Genomic DNA, 16992 nt, shown 5'->3' on the forward strand with positions numbered 1-16992 from the left:
TCCTTCATCCTCCTTACACGTTACATCCATAGTGTTGCCGCGTAACGCAGACATATGAGCTGGCGAAAATTCATCTGGCTGTAACAACAATGGCTGTGCATCAGTGATTTCACCACCACTAAATAATTCTTGCGAAGTGTCAAATGCAGCGGAAGTGGTGCTAGTAGTAGCGCTGGTGGCTGAGCAAGATGAGGTGTTCTGTGTCGCTAAATACTCAACCACGTCCTGACAATCTTGGGAGGTGATGGGACGTGCCTTCTTCCGAGCACTGTACTGTGGGCCAGGTCCACACGAAATTACATTTACACGACCTCGCGCAGACCTGCCGGGTGGCCTTCCTCTGCCTCTGGCACTACCTCTTCCTCTACCTGTTTTGTCCATATCGGGTATGCACGGAGTGGTATATCACACTGCGTGCACTCACGTAGGTAGGTGGGTTCACTTAACTGCACAGGTATGCGCACTGATGCGGTGGGTTCACTGAACAGTACAGGTATACAGTGGCGGGTTCACTGAACAGAACAGGTATACAGTGGCGGGTTAACAGAACAGGTATGCAGTGGCGGGTTCACTGAACAGGTATACAGTGGCGGGTCCACTGAACAGAACAGGTATACAGTGGCGGGTTCACAGAACAGGTATGCAGTGGCAGGTTCACTGAACACAACAGGTATGCAGTGGCGTTTTCACTAAACAGGTATACAGTGGCGGGTCCACTGAACAGAACAGGTATACAGTGGCGGGTTCACAGAACAGGTATGCAGTGGCGGGTTCACTGAACAGGTATACAGTGGCGGGTCCACTGAACAGAACAGGTATACAGTGGCGGGTTCACAGAACAGGTATGCAGTGGCGGGTTCACTGAACAGGTATACAGTGGCGGGTTCACTGAACAGAACAGGTATACAGTGGCGGGTTCACAGAACAGGTATACAGTGGCTGGTCCACTGAACAGAACAGGTATACAGTGGCGGGTTCACAGAACAGGTATGCAGTGGCGGGTTCACTGAACAGGTATACAGTGGCGGGTCCACTGAACAGAACAGGTATACAGTGGCGGGTTCACAGAACAGGTATACAGTGGCGGGTCCACTGAACAGAACAGGTATACAGTGGCGGGTTCACAGAACAGGTATGCAGTGGCGGGTTCACTGAACAGGTATACAGTGGCGGGTCCACTGAACAGAACAGGTATACAGTGGCGGGTTCACAGAACAGGTATACAGTGGCGGGTCCACTGAACAGAACAGGTATACAGTGGCGGGTTCACAGAACAGGTATGCAGTGGCGGGTTCACTGAACAGGTATACAGTGGCGGGTCCACTGAACAGAACAGGTATACAGTGGCGGGTTCACAGAACAGGTATGCAGTGGCGTGTTCACTAAACAGGTATACAGTGGCGGGTCCACTGAACAGAACAGGTATACAGTGGCGGGTTCACAGAACAGGTATACAGTGGCGGGTCCACTGAACAGAACAGGTATACAGTGGCGGGTTGACAGAACAGGTATGCAGTGGCAGGTTCACTGAACACAACAGGTATGCAGTGGCATGTTCACTAAACAGGTATAGAGTGGCGGGTCCACTGAACAGAACAGGTATACAGTGGCGGGTTCACAGAACAGGTATACAGTGGCAGGATCACTGAACAGGTATACAGTGGCGGGTCCACTGAACAGAACAGGTATACAGTGGCGGGTTCACAGAACAGGTATACAGTGGCGGGTCCACTGAACAGAACAGGTATACAGTGGCGGGTTCACAGAACAGGTATACAGTGGCGGGTCCACTGAACAGAACAGGTATACAGTGGCGGGTTCACTGAACAGGTATGCAGTGGCAGGTTCACTGAACACAACAGGTATGCAGTGGCGTGTTCACTAAACAGGTATACAGTGGCGGGTCCACTGAACAGAACAGGTATACAGTGGCGGGTTCACTGAACAGGTATGCAGTGGCAGGTTCACTGAACACAACAGGTATGCAGTGGCGTGTTCACTAAACAGGTATACAGTGGCGGGTCCACTGAACAGAACAGGTATACAGTGGCGGGTTCACAGAACAGGTATACAGTGGCAGGATCACTGAACAGGTATGCAGTGGCAGGATCACTGAACAGGTATGCAGTGGCAGGATCACTGAACAGGTATGCAGTGGCAGGATCACTGAACAGGTATGCACTGGCAGGATCACTGAACAGGTATGCAGTGGCAGGATCACTGAACAGGTATGCACTGGCAGGATCACTGAACAGGTATGCAGTGGCAGGATCACTGAACAGGTATGCAGTGGCAGGATCACTGAACAGGTATGCACTGGCAGGATCACTGAACAGGTATGCAGTGGCAGGATCACAGTACAGGTATGCAGTGGGCTGAGGGCTCACTGAACAGAACAGGTATGCAGCCAGGAAAAGCTAAGCCTAACTAATCTTTCCCTAGAGACAGACAGCAGCTCGCCCTACTCTCTCTAATGCAGGCACACGAGTGGCCGTAATGGCCGCCGCTGCCTGCCTTATATAAGGGGGGGTGGGGCTCCAGGGGCTAGTGTAGCCTAATTGGCTACACTGGGCCTGCTGACTGTGATGTAGAGGGTCAAAGTTGACCCTCAGGTGCATTATGGGGCGAACCGAACTTCTGCAAAACGTTCGCGTGCGGCACCCGCACGCGAACCACCTAAGTTCGCGCGAACCACGTTCGCCGGCGAACCGTTCGGCCCAACTCTAGTTGTGAGCTATGCAAAGGTGCTAAAATGACACTTTGAACATTTCCTATCTGTAAAGGTGCAGCACAGAGCGGTGGGTCTCAGCGTTCCGTTGTGGAGCGCTTACCGGTGCGACAGATGAGACACTTCACAACCCAGCTAGCCAGCCACACACTAGCAGTTATCTCAATTGAAAAACCAATTCTGGCCGGAGAAACCCTTTAAACAAGTCGGCTTCATACCATTCCGCTGTTCTGCTCTTCTTTCTCTTGCCCTGTCCTGTCTGCACATCTGTAACCGCGTCCCTCACCTCCCTCCTCTCTCTCCGCAGTGCCTCGTGTGGGATTACGACTCCCGTGGAAAACATGATTTCATTGGAGAGTTTTACGCCACCTTTGAAGAGATGCAGAAAGCAATTGGAGATAACAAGGTGAGGAGAGGCGATGGGATTCTGGCGGAGGGCGGAAAATGGAGATGCCGGTTGTGAAGTGGTAATTAGTGCTGGTGTCTGTCCTGGTGTGAACTGTAGGAAGAGACTGTGCATAAATCCCCATAGTACTGTGGTGTAACCCATCAGTAAGGATATAACAGCCAGTACTTGGGGAGCACATCTATGACTCCAGTAATACATATAGGAAGCAAGTGTTTCAGCCTAAAAGATGAATAGTACACGTAAAAAAATCACATTTAGTGATCCAGAATTAAAGGACAACTGAAGTGAGAGGTATATGGAGGCTGCCATATTTATTTCCTTTCAAACAATACCAGTTGCCTGACAGCCCTGATGGTCTATTTGGCTGCAGTAGTGTCCTGAATAACTCCAGAAACAAGCATGCAGCTAATCTTGTCAGATCTGACAATTATGTGAGAAACACCTGATATGCTGCATGCTTCTTCAGGGTCTGTGGCTAAAAGTATTAGAGGCAGAGGAGCAGCAGGATTAAAAGGAAATAAATATGGCAGCCTCCATATACCTCTCACTACAGTAGTCGTTTAAGGCTCTAGGCAGGGGGTTGATTCACAAAGCTTACTTACAGTATTTTTTGGACTATAAGGCTCACTTTTCCTCCTTCAAAAGTGGGGGGAAAAAGTCACTGCATCTTATAGTCCAAATGCAGGAAGTCCCCAACTTGTGAACGTCTGCCAATACGAACATCCAACCCGCCGCAATGTCGGGGACTCCCTGTACTGTGCCCATGCAGAGGAGTACACAGGGGGGACAAACTGAGGACACAGGGACATAAATGGGCATTGAGGAGGACACGTGGGGGACAGAGGAGGACCCAGGGAGACACAAGAGGTACAAGGAGGCATAATCCACAAGATGCCCCGTCACCATGGATGCACTAGGTTTAGTATATATGTTACGGCCAGAACCCGAAGTTTGGCCACTTCTAGTTCTGGCCGGCCACTTCGGCTTCTGGCCGGCCAATGTGCGAAGTGGCCGCTGCGCTGCGGCCAATGTGAGAAATGGAATGATTCCTGTGACATTAAGGTATCTTCTGGCCCCAGCGCAGCGGCCAAATCTATCGCAACTTAGTTAATTTATTGAAATTAAGCCGGCGGCAATGTAACAGACGAAGCCGCCAGCTTTTTCTCTCCCTCTCTGTCTTCCCCCCGCCTCTCTCTCCTTCTCTTATTATGGGCAGCACGCGTGTCCCCCCGGAGTCGTTCGTCGCGGCAGGAAAGCAGAGCAGGGAGGCTGCAGACATTGCTTCTGCCAGCACCCGCTCTGCAAGAACGGCAGGATTCCCTGCCACGACGAACGACTCCGGGGGGACACGCGTGCTGCCCATAATAAGAGAAGGAGAGAGAGGCGGGGGGAAGAGAGAGAGAGGCAGAGAAAAAGCCGGCGGCTTCATCTGTTACATTGCCGCCGGCTTAATTTCATTACATTAACTAAGTTGCGATACATTTGGCCGCTGCGCTGGGGCCAGAAGATACATTAATGTTACATGAATCATTCCATTTCTCACATTGGCCACAGCGGCCACTTCGCACATTGGCCGGCCAGAACCCGAAGTGGCCGGCCAGAACTAGAAGTGGCCACACTTCGGGTTCTGGCCGTAACATATATCTTTTTCCCCCTGGTTTTTGTCCTCTAAACCCAGGGGTGTCTTATGGTCAGGAACGTCTTATAGTCTGAAAAATACAATATTTTTCACCTTAACTGTATGGGCGGATTTCCACAACACCTGAATCCGGGGCGAATCTGCAGCGTATCCCAGCAAGTATGAGGGGTGGGGAAATGCTGCCTATCCCTCTCATAGCTTGTCATTCAGAATGCAGAATATAGAGCAAATGTCTGGAGCGCACAGCCAAAACACTATAGCTTCGCTTGGCACGCCTGCTGAGCGATTTGGACTGCGGTTTCGTAGCTGAACGGGAGCTGTGGCCAAATCGGAAGCGGCTGGCGCTCCTAATGCAAACTAGCCTGAAAAGTGATCATACAACTAGTGACTTGGTGGCCATCCAATTCGATCAATTCGATATTATCGTATTGGATAAAATTGATTCAGCCACAAGCATGCTCGATCGACTATACAACTGATTTTAGGCCGAAATTGGTTGAATGTATCAATCAGACACGCTGGGAAATCACATTTGTTCCTAAAGTCGCTTTTAAGGATTTGAAGTATTGCAAAGCCAAATATTTTAGGTTATTTTTTGTTTCTTCTTTTTTATCTGAAATACAATAATAAATATATTAAAATGACGGTAATAAAAAAAGTGAAATAAGCATAGTAAAACATTAGCAAATATTACCGATATTTTACTACTACTAAACCTAACCCTAGACTCACACAAAACACTCTCCCCTCCGATGCCTAACCGTAAGACCCCCCCAGAACCACTGTGAAGGAATGGGGGACTAAAAGAGACCAAAAAGCCCTCTTACTAAAAAGTGATGCTAAATGTAATCTTGCCTTCTTAAAACAGAAGGTATTTGCGATAATTCAGGTTTAAAGAGACACTGAAGTCTCTTTTTTTAACCTTATTTTCTTATAAAGTCCTTTTCAGCATTAAAGGGGAACTGAAGTAAGAGGTATACGGAGGCTGCCATATTTATTTCCTTTTAATCAATTCCAGTTGCCTGGCAGCCCTGCTGGTCTATTTCTCTGCAGTAGTATCTGAATAACACCAGAAACAAGCATGCAGCTAGTCTTGTCAGATCTGACTTTAAAGTCTGAAACACCTGATCTGCTGCATGCTTGTTCAGGGGCTATGGCTAATAGTATTATAGGCAGAGGATCAGCAGGGCTGCCAAGCAACTAGTATTGTTAAAATGAAATAAACATGGCAGCCTCCATATACCTCTCTCTTCAGTTCCCCTTTAAATTGTAAGCGAGTTCGCCACATTCCTGCGGCAGAACGAGTGATTTATTGCCCAGAAATGGCCCTGCAAAGCTTTGCAGGTCGTGGCTTTTGCTGCTGCTCGGGGGAGGGAGAGCTTTGCGCAGTAGCTCTGCCTCCTATCCAGTCAATCTCCATCTCTTCCCGCCCCTCTCAGTGAAAGAAGACTGAGAGGGGCAGGGAGAGGCAGAGATTGACTGGATAGGAGGCAGAGCTACTGCATACACCTCTGCCTCTAACAGGAAGGAAGATCTGCGAGCCCTGGAGCTCTGCAGGGCTATTTCTGGGAAATAAATCACTCATTCTGCCGCGGGAATGAAGCAAATCCGCTTAGAATTGAACGCTGTAGAGGACTTTATAAGAAAATAATGTAAAAAAAAGGGACTTCAGTGTCTCTTTAAGTGAGCAACTGTGGTTTCCCATGATGCATCACTCCTGATTATGCAAACCATCCCTTTATGCCCCTGAAGCCAGGCTTACATCCAGAATCACTGGTGTATAGCGAGCCTATAGCCTATACATTTTACAGAGCTACATCAACCTAACATGCAGAGAGCGTGATTCAGACTTGTTGGTCCTCATCAGTGTATGGCATGGATTGATATGGCTGTATGGGATAGGGCTTGGACCAGTACTAAGAAATACCCAGACAGATCATGGTTACGCAGAACTACTTGGAGAGAATAACTTATAAGGGCTAATTAACAGAGGAAGATGGGTATGGGGAGGGGGCATCCCTGTTCCTGACTCCTGAGGGATAATTCAGTCATCTCTTTATGCGGAGTTCCTCTCTTGGCTTCATGAGAAGCCTGTCTGGGCCTCCAGATTTCTGCAGACACTTCTGGCTCACTTTGCCTTGCTCTTCTCTCTTTTCAGGTGCAATGGGAGTGTATGAACCCCAAGTACAAGATAAAGAAGCGCAATTACAAGAACTCGGGGACGGTCATATTGTCCGATATGAAGGTGAGTGATATCCTGCCTGTTCCTGATCACCTGTACAGTGGAGGTGCATAGCCTGGTCTGGCCACACATGTAGGATCACCAGCTTCCTGTCACATGTCTACAGGCAGGGCCGGATCTGTACTCTTAACCGCCCAAGGCCACTATCAGCAGCCAATCTCCTTCAGTATAGATAGCCAGATGACCCTCCCCCAGTTTAGCCTGATGAACCCCTCTCCTTCCCTCCAGTATAGGTATCCTAGAGACCCCTCCCCCATTCTTTTAGTATAAGAAGCCAGATGACCCTTCCATATAGATAGCCTGATGACCCCCCTCCCTCCAGTATAGGTAGCCAGGTGACCCTTCCCTTCCCTCTAGAATTGCCAGCTGCCCGCTCACCCTTGATCCTGTGGCGCCCTAGGCCATGGCCTATGTGGCCTTGGCTTTAATCCAGCCCTGTCTGCAGGGCCTCAGGTTGTGGGCATGGAGGGAACACCTGTGTGAGAAGCTTCCTGTAGAAGGTCAGCCAATTCCACAGATATATAACCAAAGAGAATACAGCATCCATTTTGCTTTGTAATGGGCCACTCCTAAGCTTAAAGAGAACCTGAGGCGAACAGAACCTAAGAAGTTATACTTACCTGAGTTATATTTACCTCCTACCCCCTGTAGGCCCTCTGCTCGATTGTCGTCCTCCCAATCCTCTCCTTTCTACTGTAGTGGAGTCTGAGATCCAGCGGGTTTACAGACCACTATACATGCACAGTCCTGGCCCCGTGCGCCCCCCTGATCGCGGAGCATTCTGTGCAAGCGTAGTTACAGCCTTAGCGAACAGCGCATTTGCAGTGGCCCGCAACTGAGCCAGTTGGGGAATTTACCGGGGCCAGCCAGGTCCTAAAAATGAGGAAATCCACCTGCTGGCCAAGCAGCAGTAACCCTGTGTTATCACGCCCAGTAGAAACCTGCAGCAAGTCTTCACCGTGAGCAGCAACACCTGATTACTGCTGCTTGGCCAGCAGGTGGATTTCCTCAGCTTTACCACCTCCCAGTCAGACACTGGCCAGGTCCTCTTTAAAGGGAACCCGAGGTGAGAGACATATGGAGGCTGACATCTTTGTTTCCTTTTAAACTATGCATATTGCCTGGCTATCCTGCTGATCCTCTGCTTCTAATGCTTTCAATCATAGACCCTGAACAAGCATGCAGCAGATCAGATGTTTCTGAGAAAAAAATCAGACAGATGTTTCTGAGAAAAATCTGTCTGATTAAGGGCGTGTTCACACTATCAGCGTTTGCTAATTTTTTTTAAGCGCTGGCGATTTTGCAAATCACCCTAAATGTATGTATCGATTGCCTATGACAGTGTTCACATGTAAGCATTTCGATTTCATTGAAATCGCAACCGTGCTGCCTGTACCATTTTCTGAGTGCTTTGGCTCAGTGCAAAGTATAGGGGAATCGCAAAACGCTTGAAAAAGAGCTTTGTATAGCGATTTCCCCAGCACTTTTATGAATAAATACATTGTTTTCATTCATTTCCGGGTTAAAGAGAACCCGAGGTGGGTTTGAAGAATATTATCTGCATACAGAGGCTGGATCTGCCTATACAGCCCAGCCTCTGTTGTTATCCCAAACCCCACTAAGGTCCCCCTGCACTCTGCAATCCCTCATAAATCACAGCCACGCTGCTGACAAACAGCTTGTCAGAGCTGGCTGTGTTTATCTCTATAGTGTCAGTCTGCTGCTCTCCCCGCCTCCTGCAGAACTCCAGTCCCCGCCTGCATCCCTTCCCTCCCTGCTGATTGGAGGGAAGGGACGGGGGCAGGGACCGGAGCTATGCAGGAGGCGGGAGAGCAGCTGAGACTGACACTACAGATGTAAACACAGCCTCACAGCATGGCTGTGATTTATGAGGGATTGCAGAGTGCAGGGGGGCCTTAGTGGGGTTTGGGATAGCAACAGAGGCTGGGCTGTATAGGCAGATCCAGCCTCTGTATGCAGATAACATTCTTTAAACACACCTCGGGTTCTCTTTAAAGAGTTCACTTTCTGACTGACGTCAGGAAGTGAAAAAAAATCATCGCTGAGCAAAATCGCTTATAAAGGCGCTTTTCTAAGCAAAAAGCGCAGGGAAAAGCTCTTTAAAAAAAGCTCAATAAAACGCTCAGCGCTTGCGATAGCACTGGCGATTTATAATGTGAACAAGCCTAACAGCATGCTTGTTTCAGGTGTGTGATCCACACATTACTGCAGCCAAAGAGGTCAGCAGGACTGGCAGGCAACTGGTATTGTTTAAAACAAAATAAATATGGCAGCCTTCAGACGTCCCTCACCTCGGGCTCCTCTTAACCATTGTCACTAATTTCGGGGGGCTATAGCGCGGAGGTAGGGGGCAGAGAATGGCGGTGTCAGGACATAGAGGCATGTCATGAGGCAGAGAACATGCCTGTCTCCCATCTGTCCCCCCAAGGAACTGCCACAGGTTCTCTTTAAAGCCAACAGAGGACTTTCTTGGTCCTGTTGAGGGCTGTGAGGGGCCCAAGGAGGCCTGGGCGGTTTTGTGGGGTATTGAGTATGGTTGCTGTAATATCTAATTTTCCTGCACATATTCAGTTGTCCACATCATGTGACTCCCACAAGAAGAATGACTGGAATATAGGTCAGTCATCTCTGAAATATGCAGACAAGCAATCTACATGGGACATGCAACCTGCATTGCCATGACAACGCCGGCCATCCAGGAGCAGCAAGGCCACATCTAAAGGCAGCCAGCAAATAAAACTCATAACGTATGCGCATACTCCGGGGGCCTCATTTACTAAAAACTACTGCAGTGGGGATACCAAGTGATCCAGCAAAGCAGGCCTGGATTCACGGACAGTTGTCTGATATTAAGGAGTTAGGGCCATATCAGATCACTGTGATAATTGCTGTTAGGTGTGGAAATTTGCAGCTTTTTGAGTGAAGCTGCAGCATCTGCACCTAGGAGAGTAGCCTGGGCCACAGGGCCGGGCCGAGGAAGAGGCGAGAGAGGCTCCAGCCTCAAGGCGTAGTGTAGGAGAGGTCGCAGGGCCGAGGCAGAGGCGAGAGAGGCTCCAGCCTCAGGGCGCAGTGTAGGAGGGGCGCAGGGCGGGGCCGAGGCAGAGGCGAGAGAGGCTCCAGCCTCAGGGCGCAGTGTAGGAGGGGCGCAGGGCAGGGCCGAGGCAGAGGCGAGAGAGGCTCCAGCCTCAGGGCGCAGTGTAGGAGGGGCGCAGGGCGGGGGCGAGGCAGAGGCGAGAGAGGCTCCAGCCTCAGGGCGCAGTGTAGGAGTAGGGCACACAACTTACTCAGCTATCATTCCCCTGTTGTGTTTGTAGCAGAGAGAAATAAGAAAAGGGGATACATGGCAGTGACTGCAAGGCAGGTAACTAGAGATTAAGGTGTTGGGGGCCCTGAGGCGCCTCCTAGTCTAATAGCAATCAGTGTGTGACTGGTGGGGTGGGAGGGATGGAGGGGCACACTTTGGTTTCTCAACCATGGGCGCTGGAGGACCTTGTCCCGGCTCTGCTGGGCCATATCAGATCATATTGCTGAGAGGTGTGTTAATGGCTGTGTGCTTGCAGTTTCAGGCTCTGTAGCTAGAAGACAGCCTGGCCGGAACACACATAGCTATGTGAATAAGTGCCTGTGAGATTGCAACTTTTTTTTTTAATTAACTTAGCTTTTATTTTTAATATATTTTACTCAGCATTATAACTGGCCAGAATACAAACGTTACCATGGCACAGTGACACTGAGAAGATATTAGGCAATAAGGATAGAAAGGAAAGGCTCGGTACATGTGCTACCAGCAGTCATCAAGTGAATTGTCTAAATCACAACAGATCTTTTTCTAGTCATGGTAAAAGTAAGCAAAATAAAACCAGGGAAGTGGATAACTCCTTTAAAACTAAAGGTGTGAAAACATGCCCCATAACGACTGCCGGTCATTATGGGAAGTCCATTCCCAGGGCGACATTCCCCAGCAGGAACTCATACGGATGCAGGTCTGGCTGCAGCCAAGTGACACATGCTACTATGGGGAGGGGAGGAGAGACAATGGCGTATGATGGGCCAGGCCGGGACAAGGTCCTCCAGCACTAGAGGCGGAGATTCCAAAGTGCGCCTCCCCCAAATTGTGCCCGTACCAGTATATACAGGGAGGGAGGAGGCGCCCCAGTGTGAATGTCAAACTACTAATTTTGGAGGTAATAAGGAACAGTCTTACCTCAGTATGGAGGTTTAAGAGTAATTTATTGGAAACCAAAAACAGACAATGCGTTTCTTGGGTTTTCACCCACTTCTTCAGGTAACAGTCATTAGCTGACAACAGACGACTCCTGGCCTCCAGTGCTGCCCTCACAGCTTCTAACATTAAACCCAAGCAGGGCTGATCAGTAAGCATGGCTCTGAACCTTTTCCTGTCCTCTAAATGTTTTCTTCTGCTTTCCCAGATTCACAGAGTTTACTCCTTCCTGGATTACATCATGGGTGGCTGCCAGATCCACTTCACGGTAAGTAATCAATAGCCACTCCTCCAGTTAAGTTGGGGGTGTGTGGAAGGGGGGGGGAGCTACCTGTAGGTAACACCCAATGACTTTTGTCTGATGTGTCATATGAACGTAACCTGCCAGTGTGAACCCTGACTTAAAGGAGGCAGATGCGTAACAACAGGCACTGCAAGGGATGCAGCCACAGGGTGGGCCCAGAAGACGCTGGGGGCCCTGTGAGGAGAGGAGTTAATTTTCCCTGTCCTGAGAGATTGACAACTAAGCATGCGGAGAGAAAAAGCTTTCTGCTCTCTGCACAATTGTTCTAATGACTGCATCTGCTCAGCCACTGATAACAAATCATACAAAGTTTTGTAGACAAAGATTTGTAGACAGTCCCTATTCAATGTGCAGCAGGGTCTTGTGTACAACACCCAGCTCCCAACCTCTCTACACCTCTCCAAGTGCTGTGTACTGTACTTATGCTGGAGGAGTCTGAAGGGCCAGTTCTACCCCCAGCCTCTGCACCCCCTCCCCAAGTGCTGTGTACAGTAGTGATGCTGGAGAAGTCTCCAGAGCTAGTTCTGCACCACCAGAGATGGACAGAGTGAGTGTAATAAGCTGAGGCTGAGAGCATGCTCATCTATTGGTTTTCTGTATGCGTTTCTGCACACTACGTGTCTGTATGTGTGAAAACAGGCACGTTTTATCAGAGGAGCCAATGTAATTGATAGAGAAAATGCCTGCAGTGCTTCCCTGCTGTTTGTTTTTATCTGCATGGAGAAAACACATTTAATTGTGCACTAGCCAATTGAATAACATTGGTTCTCAGTTTACTTGTGCAGAAAGCGAGGGGGGAGGGGGCCCCATCCAAAGCTTTGCAGGGGGGGCCCAGAGATTTCTAGTTACACCCCTGAGATAGAGAGCAATTCTAAGGGTTGGGAGGGGGGGGGGGGGGGGGGGAACCATTTTGAGGTGAACTTTCCGAACACAAAACCACTGGCGATTTTTTTGGGGGAGACTAAAATTCTGGCACACAGGAAGAAAACGTTCCATTTATCAGAACTGAACAGAACAGATCCAGATGGATGCAAAGATCCGTTTGTTCTGCACAATTTTTTTCAGATCGCCCGGAAAAAGCAGATGCCGACAGCATCAGCGGTAGCCTATGAGAATGGATGTGTCCGTCCTTACTAGGCTGGTCGTCGGGAATTTTTTGCGAATTTTCACTCGCCATCACATTTGGGTTCTTCATTGCTGCTGCCACCGCCGCTCCGTCCGTGCACAGAAGCACCGCTGGTATACAAATCCAGAGCCCCAGCAGAAGCATCAGGATACAATTAGCTTGCAATGGACCAATGGGAATCCTCCCTCCCCAGGGAAGATTCTCATTGGTTCACTGAGTGTTGGGCCAATTAAAACTCTCCCTGGTGCTCACGCTCCCATTGGTCTGATGCGAGCCTGAGTCTCCTGGTGGGCTCTGGGATCTGTATACTGGCGTTACTCTATGCAAAGGACCTGAATGGAATGGTGGCACCAGCGGTGAAACACGAATGTGACAGATACCAAATCGTTGGCAACGCAAAAATGATACCAAAAAACAAGTGAAAAACTGATGCCCAATGTAGCAAACTGATCCGTTTAAACAGAACATGGATCCAGTGTGAACCCAGCCTAACCCATGTTAATCCTATGTGGGGCCCTAGGCGGGACAGCAGATTTTCCTCCCCCTGCTGGCCTCCTTGGTGAGAAAGAATAGGGAATGGTGGTCATAAAATGTGTCAGCCTGGCTCCTGGGCACCTACGGGGCCCTAGGCACCTGCCTAAGTTGCCTTGTGGATGATCCGGCTCTGCCTTCCGATAACTGAGATCTTTGCAGGAGAATCACAGCTATAATTTACAAATGAGTAGAAATGTATCTGCAATATACAGAAGCAGAAGCATCTATACATATCTGCAGCATAGAGCCATATGTGTATATATTGGATGAGGAACACTGAAGAGGTGGGAGAAGAGAGGACACACGTTTAGCACACGTTGCAGAAGGTGTAAACCAGTAATCTGGATGGAAGTCGTGTAGTGGGAGCAGCTGGAGTAATCTAACGCCGCTGCTCATCACATGAGTGATGCCGAGATGGGAAGAGACGTGTCGCCGGATACTTTTGAATTAAAGAACCTCTCCTGCTTCTGGGTGGATGGAGTACAGTGAAGATTGGCTGCAGGAGGAGGGGATGAAGAATGAGAAGTCTCAGCTTCCAAGTGGAAGAGGCTTCTGTTACCTGTATTGTTACGGCCATCGTTGGCATAAATTACCATCCACCTTGTTCGTCGACGGCCCACAGACATCAGATGGCAGTTGGATCAACAGACGGGATCTGACCGTCCTCTGGGATTCCCATCCACTGGTGTGTAGATGACCGGGAATCTCAAACCTATCATACCTCCCCAAACAAATAAATGGACTTTTGCACAATATTCTAATTTTTGGACTTTCACCTGTATAGCAGGTATGCTGAGATAGGAGAGGGCAGTTTGACTTAATTAGGCAGCCATTTCATCATCAGGCAGGTTTTTGGCCGCCTAGTTAAGACAAACTATAGTATATCTATAGAATATAGTGCAAAAGTTCATTTCTTTCACTAATTCAACTTAAAAGCTGAAACTAATATATGAAATGGACTCATAGTCATTACATGCACAGTGAGATATTTAAGCCTTTATTGGTTATAATTTTGATGATTATGGCTTACAGCTTATGAGAACCCCAAAATCAAAATCTCAGCCTATTAGAATATTGGGAAAATTTTCAATATTCTAGGCCAGTGATGGCTAACCTTGTCACTCCAGCTGTGGTGGAACTACAAGTCCCATGAGGCTTTGCAATACTCTGACAGCTCTAAGCATAACTCGGGGAGGCAGAGGCATGATGGGATTTGTAGTTTTGTCACAGCTGGAGTGCCAAGGTTAGCCATCACTGTCCTAGGCTCAAAGTGTCAGACTCTAATCAGCTCATTCATCCAAAACACCTGCAAAGGGTTCCTGTGATGATTTGCTCAGCTGCCTGTGCAGGCAGGCAGCCTTTTGACCATTGTGTAGGTTTGCATGCTGCAGGACTCTGGAAAGAAGAGCTTCTGTCAGTTTTGCAGCTTGTGCTTGCAGAGGAATTTGCATACGTTGTCATGCAAATTGCCTGGCCACATTCATTGGAGGCGTGTACTATAAGTACTATGTCTTTCCCACAATGCTTTGCTGGTCATAAGGAGTCTTCCTGTGAAACACTCTGGAGAGTGTCAGCTATGCTCTTTGTTTAAAGATCAGCTTAGAGTAATTCCTGGAAACTGTGCTAGGCAGGTTTTCCCTAGTGCAGTTAGGATTGTTTATCTGTTTTGTTTGTCTGTTGTGATTGTCCTGTCCCAGCGGTGGTCGACAAGGAAATCGTTCTGATCTCTGTTCTTGGAGTATAGCTGGTGCAGCGGTTGCTACCAGCTATCTCTTCTGATCTGTCTCTTTGGATCGCGCTAGCCACTTTTCGCTAGCGCCGTGGATCCTTCTGTTCTGTCTCCTGGGATCGCGCTAGCCATTTTTCGCTAGCGCTGTGGATCCTTCTGTTCTGCTACTCTGTACCTGGATCGCGCTAGCCACTTTTCGCTAGTGCTGTGGATCCTATCTCTCGCTTGTCCCTGTTTTCGTGTGTCTGTCTTGTCTGCTACGACCGCTTGCTGGAGGCTCGGTGAGGTAACCGTTAAGCAAGCGTTCGCGTCCTCTGTTTCATGTTTGTCTGTCGATGGTTAGTTAGGCGTGCTTGTCTCTATTGTGCTTATCCCGTGGAGACCGCGCATAACCGCGTGCACTGTTGCGAATGAGTGCGGTGTTTGCGGTTAGCTAGCGTTTGTTATTTTCCTTATCTTCTCATTGTATTATTTGCTGTGCCTTTGCTACCCTCGTATTCTGTTCTGATCTGCCTTGTGTCACGTCTGGCGATCGCACCTCTCGCGATCTCGCTCCTAATTCATATCTGCTGTTGTGTGTGCGCGGTCGCAGGGTGGCGACTGGATTGGCGCACACACATACAACCTGTCCCTTTGCTCGTTCTCATTCGCAATCGCCTCTCTTGCGATTGCGTTCTGCGCTTCGTACAATTCCTGTCTGGCATTTGTGGAAGTACAGAGGATTGGTTCCTCTGCACTCCCCAGCGCCATCTGCCGACAGGAATTTCCCTCTACAGGTGCGTAGCACCTTTTGCTGGGTGCCTGCAATTACACGCTTGTGGAGGATTTCCGCCGTGTCAGCGCACGCGTTGTGCGCTGATCACGGAGAAAGTTCCACAATCGTTACAGTATGACCAGCCAAACCCAAAACCCCAGTGTAGACGGAATTTCCGATTTGTACGATTTTGTCGAATATGGCTCTTGTACCTTTAAGAGATTTAAAAAACTTGAACCTGAATCAGCAGACGAATTTTTGTCTGAGTGTACGAAACTGTTAGCGAACCCTGAATTCCAATGCACCCCAGTGTCTACCTGGGCCCCCCAAATGGTCTACATTCTGTTGGGGGGCGAAATGTCAATGTGGGCTTATGATGTGTTAGATCATACCACCCTGAGTCAAAGACCCCTGGAATTCTTGGCCTTTTTAATTCACAATTGGCTGAGATTACCTCAGTTACCATACCCCCTTAAAGGGATACTGTAGGGGGGTCGGGGGAAAATGAGCTGAACTTACCCAGGGCTTCTAATGGTCCCCCGCAGACATCCTGTGTTGGCGCAGCCACTCCCCGATGCTCCGGCCCCGCCTCCGGTTCACTTCTGGAATTTCTGACTTTAAAGTCAGAAAACCACTCCGCCTGCGTTGCCGTGTCCTCGCTCCCGCTGATGTCATCAAGAGTGCACAGCGCAGGCCCAGTATGGTCTGGGCCTGCGCAGTACGCTCCTAGTGACATCAGCGGGAGCGAGGACACGGCAACGCAGGCACAGTGGTTTTCTGACTTTAAAGTCAGAAATTCCAGAAGTGAACTGGAGGCGGGGCCGGAGCATCGGTGAGTGGCTGCGCCAACACAGGATGTCTGCGGGGGACCATTAGAAGCCCCGGGTAAGTTCAGCTCATTTTCCCCCGACCCCCCTACAGTATCCCTTTAATGAGTTGTTGTCAGCAGCTCAATCAGCTGTTCCATCTACTCTTTCATCCATAAAGCAGCCATCCAAAGCCTCTAAGTCTAAACGTAAAAGATCTAGGAAGGCTTCCCAGCGGAAAGATCCGTTGCCCATAGCAACCACAAATAAAGAGGTTATTTCTGTCAAGTCTGAAATGGGCAAAACCATGCAGTATGATAATGATGTTTATAATGCATCTGCTGCTCAGTTTCCAGGTTTTTTGCCCCAATCCAAAGCTTATGTGGATCCTGCTATAGGTAGGATCGCACACTACATTAAAGCAGTTAAACAATCTGTTCTTGTTCCTGAACTCCACCCCTATGGAGATTATCTGGAT

The 16992-nt window shown here is 49.0% G+C and overlaps 1 protein-coding gene across 1 annotated transcript in view; it reads left to right on the forward strand.

The window, feature by feature from the left end:
- CPNE7 (copine 7) overlaps nt 1–16992 on the forward strand; it is a 212482-nt gene that overhangs the window by 133597 nt on the left and 61893 nt on the right. The window contains exons 8-10 of the mRNA XM_068259959.1: nt 3036–3134; nt 6935–7021; nt 11470–11529. Of these exons, the coding sequence (XP_068116060.1) occupies nt 3036–3134; nt 6935–7021; nt 11470–11529 (246 nt within the window). The remainder of the gene's footprint in view (nt 1–3035; nt 3135–6934; nt 7022–11469; nt 11530–16992) is intronic.

This window comes from Hyperolius riggenbachi, chromosome 11 (assembly GCF_040937935.1).
Source record: "Hyperolius riggenbachi isolate aHypRig1 chromosome 11, aHypRig1.pri, whole genome shotgun sequence".
NCBI lineage: Eukaryota > Metazoa > Chordata > Amphibia > Anura > Hyperoliidae > Hyperolius > Hyperolius riggenbachi.